Raw genomic sequence first — 12131 nt, forward strand, 5'->3', positions numbered from 1 at the left:
GAGGCTAGAATGAAGAGCAAAATAAGCAAAGGAGAGAGCTGTCAGAGTGCTGATAAAGGGCCAGAGAATGTAGTGCCATGCAGGCCATTTTGAGGGCTTTGGCTTTTTTTTTTTTTGAGATGGAATCTTGCACTGTCGCCCAGGCTTTAGTGCAGTGGCGCGATCTCGGCTCACTGCAACCTCCGCCTCCCGGGTTCAGGCGATGATGCTCCTGCCTCAGCCTCCCGAGTAGCTGGGATTATAGACCCATGCCACCATGCCCGGCTAATTTTAGTATTTTTAGTAGACACGGGGTTTCACCGTGTTGGCCAGGCTGGTCTGGAATTCCAGACCTCAAGTGATCCCTCCCAACGTGCTGGGATTACAGGCGTGAGCCACTACGCCTGGTCGGAGGGCTTCAGCTTTTATTAAGTGAACCGTGAAGCCATAGCCACATTTTGCGCTAAGATTTGACTTCAAAGGATCACTTTGGTTGCTTGTGTTGAGAAGAAACTGTAGGGGGCCCAAAACAGAATCAGGGAAACTGGTTAAAGCTATTATAATAATCCATGGGAAGGATAGCAGTTTGGATCAGGTAGTAGTATTACTGATGATGAGCAGTGGTCCCTAGAAGGCCCTTGGGATTTACTGACAGGTTAGATATGGAGAATAAAGAGTCAAGGTGGACTCCACGTTTTTGGCTTAGCAGTTATAAAGATACTAATTACTGCTCGTGAATGGGAAAGACTGGGAAGAAAGGGATGCAAGGGATTCCAGGGGTATAAGAGAGAGATTAGAATGGTAGACCATGGAGTGTAAACTGGATATGGAGGAAGTGAAGTCATGGGGAGTGAGAGACCGCGAAAAGGTGGTTGGATCATTGACTCGTGGGTCCTGTTGGTGTTGAAGAATTGTTGGAATTGGGTAATAGAAGGAGTGAGATGCAAAGATAGAAGGTGGTGCTTAGAGAGTAGAATGGATGAAATTGAGGTGAGGAGGTCCGATGTATTGGTAATGACAGTAGGGCCCTGTCTGATAGAAAAACAACGTAATGCACAAATGTAATCTTCGGCTTTCTAGAAGGTGCAGTGATAAAAATGGGATGGGTCCGGTGGCTCACGCCTGTAATCCCAACACTTTGGGAGGCCAAGGCAGGTGGATCACCTGAGGTCAGGATTTCAAGACCAGCCTGGCCAACATGATGAAACCCCGTCTCTACTAAAAATACAAAAAATTAACTGGGCATGGTGGCAGGCACCTGTAATCCCAGCTACTCGGGAGGCTGAGGCAAGAGAATCGCTTGAACGGGGGAGGCGGAGGTTGCAGTGAGCCAAGATCCTGCCATTGCACTCCAGCCTGGGCAACAAGAGCGAAACTTTGTATCAAAAAAGAAAAAAGAATAGCTAAAATTTATTTGAATAATGCATTTTATTTAGGTCACTATACCCAGACATATTATTTCAACAAATAATTGATAGAAGAATTGAGATATTTTACTTATTAAAAAATTAAGGCTCAATTTATACTAGCCAGAATTCAAGGGCTCAATAGCGATGTGGGTTGTCTAGTGGCTACTTTACAGGTTACAGGATAATGACCATGGGCATGAGTGGCTGAGGAAAAGTGAAAAACAGGACCATTCAGGAAGGGAGATTAGGGAACTCAGGGCCAGAGTTTTGGAAGAATCATCCCCACCACTGATCATCATGGATATAGAAACCATTGAAAATTATTGCAACAATGATATTACCTGTAACTTTTATATTCATTGTAATAGTGCTTCATGTAGCCTCCATATTAAGGTAGTCAATAGCGTTTTGAGGTAAATAATTTATTCAAAGAGGCCAGGTGCAGTGGCTCACGCCTGTAATCCCAGCACTTTGGGAGTCCAAGGCAGGCGGATCATTTGAGGTCAGGAGTTGGAGACTAGCCTGGCCAACATAGTGAAACCCCATCTCTGCTAAATATGTGTGTGTGTGTGTGTGTGTGTGTGTGTGTGTGTGTGTGTGTGTGTGTGTATAAAACAAAAACTAGCTGGGCTTGGTGGCACGCACCTGTAATCCCAGCTACTCAGGAGGCTGAGGCAGGAGAATCACATGAACCTGGGAGGTGGAGGTTGCAGTGAGCTGAGATGGCACCACTGCACTCCAGCCTGAGTGACAGAGCGAGACTCCCATATTAAAAAAAAAAAAAAAAAAAAGAATTTCCTCAAAGATAATGAAAGAATCCAGGACTGTAGACACATTTCTAAAATATATATTATTTTTTTTTTTGAGACGGAGTCTCGCTCTGTCACCTAGGCTGGAGTGCAGTGGCCGGNCCCAAATTAAAAAAAAAAAAAAAAAAAAGAATTTCCTCAAAGATAATGAAAGAATCCAGGACTGTAGACACATTTCTAAAATATATATTATTTTTTTTTTTGAGACGGAGTCTCGCTCTGTCACCTAGGCTGGAGTGCAGTGGCCGGATCTCAGCTCACTGCAAGCTCCGCCTCCCGGGTTTACGCCATTCTCCTGCCTCAGCCTCCCGAGTAGCTGGGACTACAGGCACCCGCCACCTCGCCCAGCTAGTTTTTTGTATTTTTTGGTAGAGACGGGGTTTCACCGTGTTAGCCAGGATGGTCTCCATCTCCTGACCTCGTGATCCGCCCATCTCGGCCTCGCAAAGTGCTGGGATTACAGGCTTGAGCCACCGCGCCCGGCCTCTAAAATATTTTATAGTTAGGTTATTCAAAATTAAGTGGTTCAACTGGCATGGAATAGTACTAATCAAAGGTGAACTGCCGTAGCCAGTTGGACTAGAATGAAGCACAGAATACCGGCTTTTGAAGGGATTTTGAAAGCAGCAGGTTCTACCTCCTAAATATCACCGTGAATCATCTTTGTCCTTATCCTGGAGAGAGGTAATAAATAAATAAAAGGTAGTGGGTAAGAGTGTTGACTTTGGAATTGGGAAAGCCTGGGTTTTACGTTAATAGGTCTCTGCAGCTTCTTAATGGTGAGCACTTAGCCTCTTTAAACCTCAGTTTCCTAATCAGTGAAATGGGATCATTATGAGGTGAGGCCGAGCACTTGGCATGTAGAAAGTGCTCAGAGTGATGTTAGAGTCTCTCTCGTTTCCTCCTGCACATCATCACCAAAAAGTTGTTTCAGGAACATACATTTGACTATGTGACTCTCAGAGTTAGAAGCTCAGCTTTCTCACCACCTGTAGAAGCTCTTTGGGATGACTTTATAGATCCTCTGGTGATCTAGTCAGCGGCTCTTTTTCAGTCCTTACCTTCTGCAGCTCACTCCTACCTCCCCTGAGATAGGGAGATAAATAGGACTCCATGCCTGAGGTGTTTGACTTGCTGATCCTTATGCCCTTTCAAGACTTGGTTCAAATGTCACCTCTGTGACAGTGCCACACTCTTCACATGCTCCTTTCTCTGGACTAGAGCAATTTGTGCATCTCATTCATTTTCCTCTGCTAGACTTTGAATTCTGAGATCATTGATTCATATATCTCTAGCACCTAACATGTTATTTTTAAAAAAAGAATTATTGATTACTATGGTCTAACTTTTTTTTGTTTGTTTGTTTTGAGACAGAGTCTCATTCTGTTGCCCAGGCTGGAGTGCAGTGGGGTGATCCTGGCTCACTGCAACCTCTGCCTCCCTGGTTTGAGCGATTCTGTATCTCAGCCACCTGAGTAGCTGGGATTAAAGGCATGCACCATCATGCCTGGCTGATTTTTTTTGTATTTTTAGTAGAGATGGGTTTTCGCCATGTTGGCCAGGCTGGTTTTGAACTCCTGGCCTCAAGAGATTTCCCCCCCACCCTTTTAGCCTCCCAGACTGCTGGGATTACAGACATGAGCCACTGTGTGTGGCCTACTATAGGCTAACTTTAAAATAACACATTTCATACTGTAAATAAGGGGGAAATTCTGTTTGCCTTGTCTGGAATGTTCATGTGTGTATCTGACATGCCTCATGCACTCCCATGCCCAGCCCCAAGCTGAAAAGCACTTTGCCCTACTAGAATCAGCTTAGATCTTTCTGGGAGCCTTTCCTGATTCTTTTTTTTTTTTTCCCCTGAGGCAGAAAAAAGGCTGGAGTGCAGTGGTACAATCATGACTCACTGCAGCCTCGGTCTCCTGGGCTCAAGTGATCCTCCCACCTCAGCCTGTGAGTAGCTGGGACTACAGGCATGAGCTGCCATCACACCCAGCTAATTTTTAAATTTTTGTCATTTTTGTAGAGATGATGTTTCGCCATGTTGCCCTAGCTGGTCTGGAACTCTTGGACTCAAGCAATCCACCTGCCTCAATCTCCCAGTGTGCTGGGATTACAAGTGTGAGCTACAGTGCCTGGCCAGTACAGATTTTTATATACTTGATATGCTAATGAAGTAAATGAAGTGGTCCCATCACTATTTTTTTTAATGTTCTTGTTATGTCAGTAGCTTTATAATCTTGTAATCTTCCAGGAAGAAGGCCAAATGTTGATAAAGGCAAAGTGGTAGAAACACTGTACTTACTTTTTTAACCTTGTTCTTTTGCTAGAATTAGGATGTAGCTGTTTTACAAATTTTTTTACAGAAATATGCCTATTACCTAGGGAAATATTATATATGTTTTAAGAGTTAATTTTAAAACTTGAACTTTGAATTCCTTTTCTTTTAGCTTGGGACGTGGTAATGCCAGCCACACTCCTCAGAGCCGTGGCCGGATCTCATCGTATATTATCAAAAGCACATCAGTGCCAAAGAGTCAGTCATCTAATGTTAAAACCACTTAAGGAATTTGAAAATACAACATGCAGCACACTGACAGTATGTCAAAACTTGGATTTCTTCCTTCCTGATAAAACATGTGGTGGTTTGAATAAGTCTCAGATCCTGGAAATGAACCAAAAAAAATCCAATACAAGCCTGCTCTCTCCATTAAATGCTGCTCGTTGCCAAGATGAAAAGGCACACCTTCCAACCATGAAATCCTTTGGTACTCACAGGAGAGTGACCCATAAACCACATCTATTGGGTTCTAAATGGTTTATAAAAATATTAAAGAGGCATTTCTCATCTATATCAACGGAAACATTTGTTCCAAAACAAGACTTCCCACAGATCAAGAGACCACTAAAAGCATCCAGGACCAGACAGCCATCCAGGACCAACCTTCCAGTTTTGTCTGTGAATGAGGTAAAGTAGGGGTGGCCGTGGCTCTTGTGCTTAGTGATTGTTGCTCACGCTAAACCAGTGTGCGTTGCACCCCAGCCTTACCACCAACGTAAGAGAACTGGCAGTCACTCAGACTTCCTCATCAAGATCTTTGAAGCCTAATAAATATCCAAAGGGATTCAAAATCTTAATTTTTAACAATTAATGATACATATAAAAACAAAATACAGGCAATAAAACATGAAAATATAGTTTATAAAAGATTTGGTTATTGGTCTAAGGAAATTGAAAAAGAGGACCGATATTAAGTCCAGTCTAAGAATGGGACTGTAAAAAAAAAATCAAACTAGAAATTCTTCATCAAATTAAAAAAAAAGTAACTGCAGACAGATAAGCCTTTATTAGGCTGTGGCAGTTGCATGGGTCGGTGAAATGACATGGTAGGGTAGCCTCCAAAAGCAGCAGGGGAGGAGGGCCTTGTTTTTTTATCCTCTTAAGGTTTAAGGGGGTATTTTTTTTATTCATCCTTAAGGAGTTTCTGGGAATTTTTCTGCTACAATTTGCATTTCTTCTTCAATAACAAGTTAAGGGTCAAGATCAAGCCCTTAGTAACCTTTGTGTCTTGCATAATACCTAGAACTGTATGTTGTACTTACATGTTTATTGAATTGGAAAGGATTGAAAAGAGGCAAGAGGATCTTTAATGCCGATAGTCATCAACATTAAAGATACTTTAAACTTGATGAAGACTTCTGAATCTATCAGAAAACAGGTTAGAATGTCTGTCTTCAAGTCTTGATTCTGAAAAGTAGCCCCTGAGCCTGTTTAATTTGGGCCGTGTTTTTATTACTGTGTAGCTGACACCCCTTGGAAAGGTATACATACATACCTTTACTCATCCTCTGATTCGGAAGCTAGGAATTAATGAATGGTTTTTGTGTTGGATTCTGGAATGCTTTCAATTCTTGTGTGGTTTCTCTGAACCCAGGATGTGAAGGATGGAGTGTTGTGCGGCTACTGCTCCACCTTTCCTTTTGCTGGAGCTTTGGGGTAACCTGGGAAATTCAGTATTTAAGTGTCCAAGATGACATTAAGTGTAAAAACCTGAATTCATGGCAGATCCAAAAAAGAGAAAGCTCAGTTCTGTTCATTTGTAACATCTAGCAGCACAGTGCGTCGGGTTTCTTAGGAAGAAGCTGATACACTCAGAGATGTCCCTAGGCTATTTCTTTGGGCCATCCTTAGACTTGCAAGCAATTTTCCTAAATACCATATCTTATTTTTCTTTAGGTTTTTTTTTTTTCTACTTCCTTCCAGGAAAGAATTTGAAGTAGATTTTCAACATTCAACATAGTTTCAAATGAGATAATAAATACTTTCGCATATTAGAACAAATAGTTGACATGAACAGAGAAATGTTATGAAGTACCTGAAATGAATAATTTAGTTGAACATTGTGTTTTGAGAAGCCCGGTAATTAAAAGAGGAAATCCTCCTGGGATTTACTGTTTGTTGTTTTTTATTATGGGAGAGGGCAGAGTAAAAACATAAAAATATCTTCAGAGAAATAACTTTTTCCAGCACCGAAATGAAGGAGTTATTTCATGGATTCTGTTATGGGAGACATTGTGTAACATGATAGACAATGACTTCAGTTGGAGTTTGGCAAAAACAAGCCGTATACTGTCTTTCTGAAAGCACAGGAATATAATAGAAAATCAGATGTTTCTGGCCGGACGGTGGCTCACACCTGTAATCCCAACATTTTGGGAGACCAAGGCAGGTGGATCACTTGAGGTCAGGAGTTTGAGACCAGCCTGGCCAACACGGTGAAACCCTATCTCTACAAAAATACAAAAATTAGCCAGGCATGGTGGTGGTGCAAACTTGTAATCCCAGCTGCTCGGGAGGCTGAGGCAGGAGGATCTCTTGAATCCAGGAGGCAGAGGTTGCAGTGAGCCAAGATCGCACCACTGCATTCCAGCCTGGGTGACAGAGTGAGGCTCTGTCTCAGAAAAAAGAAAATCATATGTTTCTAAAGTGATGTGAGATAATATAATTTTGGAACACCATTTTTTGAAGATTTTATTTTTCATAGAGAAAGCAGTCTTGGCATGACTAGGTAATATGTCCCCAGGACCAAAGCCTGACTTTCATCTGCCACAAATTGAGGGCCACTCCATTTTCATATGGCCATCATAATGGTAAACCCTTTATACCATCAAAGTAGTAAACCCTTTATGCCCTTTATACCATCAAAGTGGTAAACCCTTTATACCACTCTTGACTGAGACAAGGAAAAGCTTCTGCTTTGTGTCAAAAGCATGTGGACTTTGTTTTGTTCCCATAGTTGCACTGAGCTCATCTTTTCAGCTCTGCAGAACAACATGCATCTGGAGTTGGCTGAATGGTTTCAGTCACCCTCTCTGTTTGAATTAAATCTTTACCTGGTCTCATTTTCAGAGATCATCATCTGAGATATTCAACCCACATCCCTTTGGCTTACAATTCCTAAAAGCAATAGTGGGTCCTGTGGCTTATGCCTATAATTCCAGTGCTTTGGGAGGCTGATGCAGGAAGACCACTTGAGGCCAGAGTTGAAGACCAGCCTGGCAACATAGCAAGACTCCCATTTCTAAAAGACTTAAAAAAAAAAAAAAAATTAGCCAGGCTTGGTGGTGCGCACCTGTAGTCCTAGCTACTCAAAAGGCTGAGGTGGGAGGTTCGCTTCAGCCTGGGGGTTCCAGGCTACAGTGAGTCATGACTGCACCTCACTCCATCCAGCCTGGGCGACCAAGGGAGACCCACTAAACAGTCACCTCATTGAAACAAAAGATGTTCCCATCACTCGTGAAATTCCAAGGGGTTTAGAAGCTCTGTGTTAGTAACTAAAGACCCACTAAACAAACGAGAAAACAATAATAGCAGTGCTTCTTATTAATGTCCAGTCTTTGAAGAGAACACCAGAGGATGGGAATGGCAGGTCTGAGTGGCGTGGAGCCTGATACCAGGGAGAATGTTTTCAGGCTAATAGCACAGTGTGTTACGGAATCACTAGTGGATTATTAACCATGTTTTTTGAAAAATGAAATAGAAAATAACAGAATACATTGCTCATGGTAAAGGTAAATACTGGTTTGTGAAGCTATTGTGGCAATTATTGGTGTGTGAGCATAGATGTGTATATGTACTGTGTATAATGATTTCTTATAGATTGTAGTCAAAAAACTTAAAAGATAAAGCATAATACTGGTAACATAAAATGTATCTGTGTTTTTATAGCTTTCATCTCCAATGAGTACATTGCAGGAGAAAAGGCATTTTTCCTTAATATGATCTATGTACTCACAGTACCTCTGACATCAAATATATGGGAGCCTTTTCCTCCTCCTCCCAGCCAGTTCTCCAATTCTCCAGACACTAACAAGGTGTCCTGCAATTCAGTTCAATTCCAGCACTAGCCAGAGTTAGTGCAGACCCCAGTTAATTAAGCTTGGCCCCACAAGACTGCCCTCCTGTTTGACACCTGTGCTTCTGACCAACCAGCTCTATGACCACCACCCCCTCTTCAGGTTTGATGATTTGCCAGAATGACCCACAGAACTCAGGGAATCACTTTATTTACGTTTACTGGTTTTTTATAGAGTATACAAAATAACAGCCAGATGCACAGGGTGAAGTTTAGAAGGGCCTGGAACTCAGGAGCTTCTGTTCCTTGTGGAATTGGGCTGTGCCACCCTCCCGGCACATGGATGCATTGATCAACGCAGGAGCTCTCCAGACCCCGTTGTTCAGGTGTTTTTATGGAGGTTTCATTGTGTAAACCGTGATTGATGATTAACTCAATCTCCAGCCCCTCTCCATTCACTAGAGGTTAAGGGTGGGGTTGAAAGTTCTAAGCTTCTAATCAAAGTTTGGTCTTTCTGGTAACCACGCCCCATCCTGAAGCTGTCCAGAACACTGGGAGTCACCTCATTAAAACAAAAGACGTTCCCATCACTCATGAAATTCCAAGGGATTTAGAAGCCCTGTGTTAGTAACTAAAGGCAAAGAGCAAATACTACAACCAAAAATGCCTCTGTCACTTAGAAAATTACAGGGGTTTTAGGAGTCTGTACTGGGAACCAAGGACAAAGACCAAATCACTATAGAAGCAGCATTGCTGTAATACACCAATTTTCTTCAGTAATACAGTGTAAGTGAAAGTACAATTTTTTAAAAAATGTTTTGATCAGAGCATGTGATGCTTCTGAAACAAGAATCATATATAGATTTCTAGCCCCATCTGCTGGAACGTGTCTTCTGTGACCAGAAAAACAAAACATACTAAAATACTGTGGTTTTGGGGTTTTGTTTTTTGGGGTTTTAAAAACATTTTGAAATAGAGACGCCCTAAATCTTGTAAGTATTATAGGTTGGTTTGACACATTTATTTAAGAGCAAGTTGTAGCTCCCCATCCTGAAATCCAAAATATGCTTTACATGTATATGTGGCTAATGCTTAATAAGGATTCACTATAAAAATCCAGAGAAAGATGTATAAAAATGAAAGCTGCTCAGAAAACAATAGCATCTTTAATAAAGAAGAAAAAAAGCAGACAAGACATTCTATGGTTCTTTCCTTTTACCGAATAGGCTAAAATAAAAAAAACAAAGAAAATAAAACCAAAACAAAATGTCTAAAACATCAGGTTCATCTATTAATAGAAGAAGCACACAACTAAGACTCAAGAGCTAAGAAGTTTAAGGAGAATACAGAAAGTAATGTAGCAAACCATATAAGCTGAGTGACATTGGATAGATAGAACTTTCAGCCAAACTAAATGGGAGATCCTGAGAGAAGGAAAGGGGATGGTTGACAGTCTGGAAAACCTACGACAAAGATGCTTAGGATGGCTAAGTGAAAACAGATTGTGTTTAAAGATTTATTCATAATCTATTTGGAGCTTAGAATATATTTTCTCATAAAAATAGTGATTGACTTGCCTTGTCCCGTCCTTGAGAGTTGAAAATAGTACACGTTCTCAATTTGCTGTTAGTGTCTGAATATTCACATAATTTGGGATACCAGATTGCCCAAAACTCAGTTCTGAATATATTGTGCCCTTTATTTTTATCTCCAAGTGGCAGTTTTTAAAACTAGCCTTTTACCTTGATTTAAAATAATAGTGCCTGGCTGGGCATGGTGGCTCATGCCTGTAATCCCAGCACTTTGGGAGGCCGGGTTGGGCAGATCACCAGAGGTCAGGAGTTTGAGACCAGCCTGGCCAACATGGCATAACCCCATCTCTACTAAAAATACAAAATTAGCCAGGTGTGGTGGTGCATGCCTGCAGTCCCAGCTTCTTGGGAGGCTGAGGCAGGGTAATCGCTTGAATCCAGGAGGTGGAGGTTGCAGTGAGCTAAGATTGCATCACTGGCACTCCTGCCTGGGCGACAGAGGAAGACTCCGTCTCAAAAAATAATAAATAAATAAATAAAATAGAGTAAAATAGTAGTGCCTGCCACCACCATCAAACAGACCTTGTACTCTAATGCCAAGCTGTATATGGGATGCTTGCTGGCACATCTTCATTGGCACTATAAAATATGGCCAAGAAAATAGACTCTGAGAGTAAGAAGTCTGTGTTGGTTAGGAGTAACTTTGTCCGGGCTCTCTGGACTCTGAGAGTAAGAAGTCTGTGTTGGTTAGGAGTAACTTTGTCCTGGCTCTCTAGTGTAAAGCTCTCAAATGTGACTATGTAAATCTGGGTGGGATAATGGACTCGGCTCTGTCTGCAACATGCCATTTTGCAGAGAAACACTCTAATGCATAAGCTTTTTATGCTGTAAAATATAGTAGCTGAAATTAAATGCCACTTTTTCAGAGGTGAATTAATGGAGAGCCTGGTGAAAGTCAAAGCTTTTTGATGTATAAAACTTCATAAATGGACCTATTCCATCAATAGGCAAAGTATAACAACCTGTCTACATAGAGAGTATGTAATTTCTGCACAGCTCTCTGTTTAGTAAATACATCACTGTATATCAATCTGGCATCTTGCTCCAATAAAGGAACATAAAGTTTTGTTTTTGTTTTTGTTTGAGACGGAATCTTGCTGTGTCGCCCAGGCTGGAGTGCAGTGGCGCAATTTTGGCTCACTGCAACCTCTGCCTCCTGGATTCAAGGGATTCTCCTGCCTCAGCCTCCTGAGTAGCTGGGATTACAGGTCCCAGCCACCACATCCGGCTGGATTTTTGTATTTTTAGTAGAGCCAGGGTTTCACCATGTTGACCAGGCTGGTCTCAAACTCCTGACCTCAAGTGAGCCACCCGCCTCAGCCTCCCAAAGTTCTGGGATTACAGACGTGAGTCATTGTGCCTGGCCAAGAATATTTTTTGAGGGGGAAAAAAAAAGTAGTACACATTCTTAGCACAGATGGGCTTGGCCAATAACACATGATGGAGAAGGAGACGTGAGACAACAGGGAGAGGCAGGGACAGTGTGGGCTGGAGACCCTGGGACCCCCTGCTGTATCCTAGTCCATTACTGCCAGATCTTCCACTCGGTCAGAAGATGATGGAAATCTGGATTTTGTGTGAAATCTCTCAGTTTATTGTTGACAAGTCAATTCAAATTTTAGAAACGTAATGTAGGTTGGCTCTTGAGTTAGATGGTTCTCCAAGCTGCCAGTTTACAACTCTGATTCTAGCGAAAGAGACAGCCTCTACCATTTTCAGTACAGCTATAGGAAGATCCTTCAGTGGACTACCTTATGACCTTCTTATCTCCTTTTTCTGCCTCTTGCTCTTCCCACTTCAGCCCAAACTAAGCACATGAGCTGTAGCCATCACAGAAGTAATTCTGACATCCAACCTAACATACTGTGATTTCACCAAGCAAGCTTGAGTGAATTTGTCAGGTCTTGCAGAGTGTGGAGCCTGCCCCATGTCTCGCCTGATGTCCTTTGCTAGGATTCCTTTTTTTTTTTTTTTTTTTTTTTTTTT

General features: G+C 41.9%; 1 protein-coding gene across 2 annotated transcripts in view; it reads left to right on the plus strand.

Moving 5' to 3' along the window:
• Positions 1-12131, plus strand: part of RMND1 (required for meiotic nuclear division 1 homolog) — a 50442-nt gene that overhangs the window by 1083 nt on the left and 37228 nt on the right. The window contains exon 2 of one of the 2 annotated variants that reach the window (XM_025383046.1): positions 4648-5165. The exons of the other annotated variant lie outside the window; for it this stretch is intronic. Within the exon in view, the coding sequence (XP_025238831.1) occupies positions 4662-5165 (504 nt within the window). The 5' untranslated portion in view covers positions 4648-4661. The remainder of the gene's footprint in view (positions 1-4647; positions 5166-12131) is intronic. 2 annotated transcript variants of the gene reach the window in all.

This window comes from Theropithecus gelada, chromosome 4 (assembly GCF_003255815.1).
Source record: "Theropithecus gelada isolate Dixy chromosome 4, Tgel_1.0, whole genome shotgun sequence".
Lineage (NCBI taxonomy): Eukaryota > Metazoa > Chordata > Mammalia > Primates > Cercopithecidae > Theropithecus > Theropithecus gelada.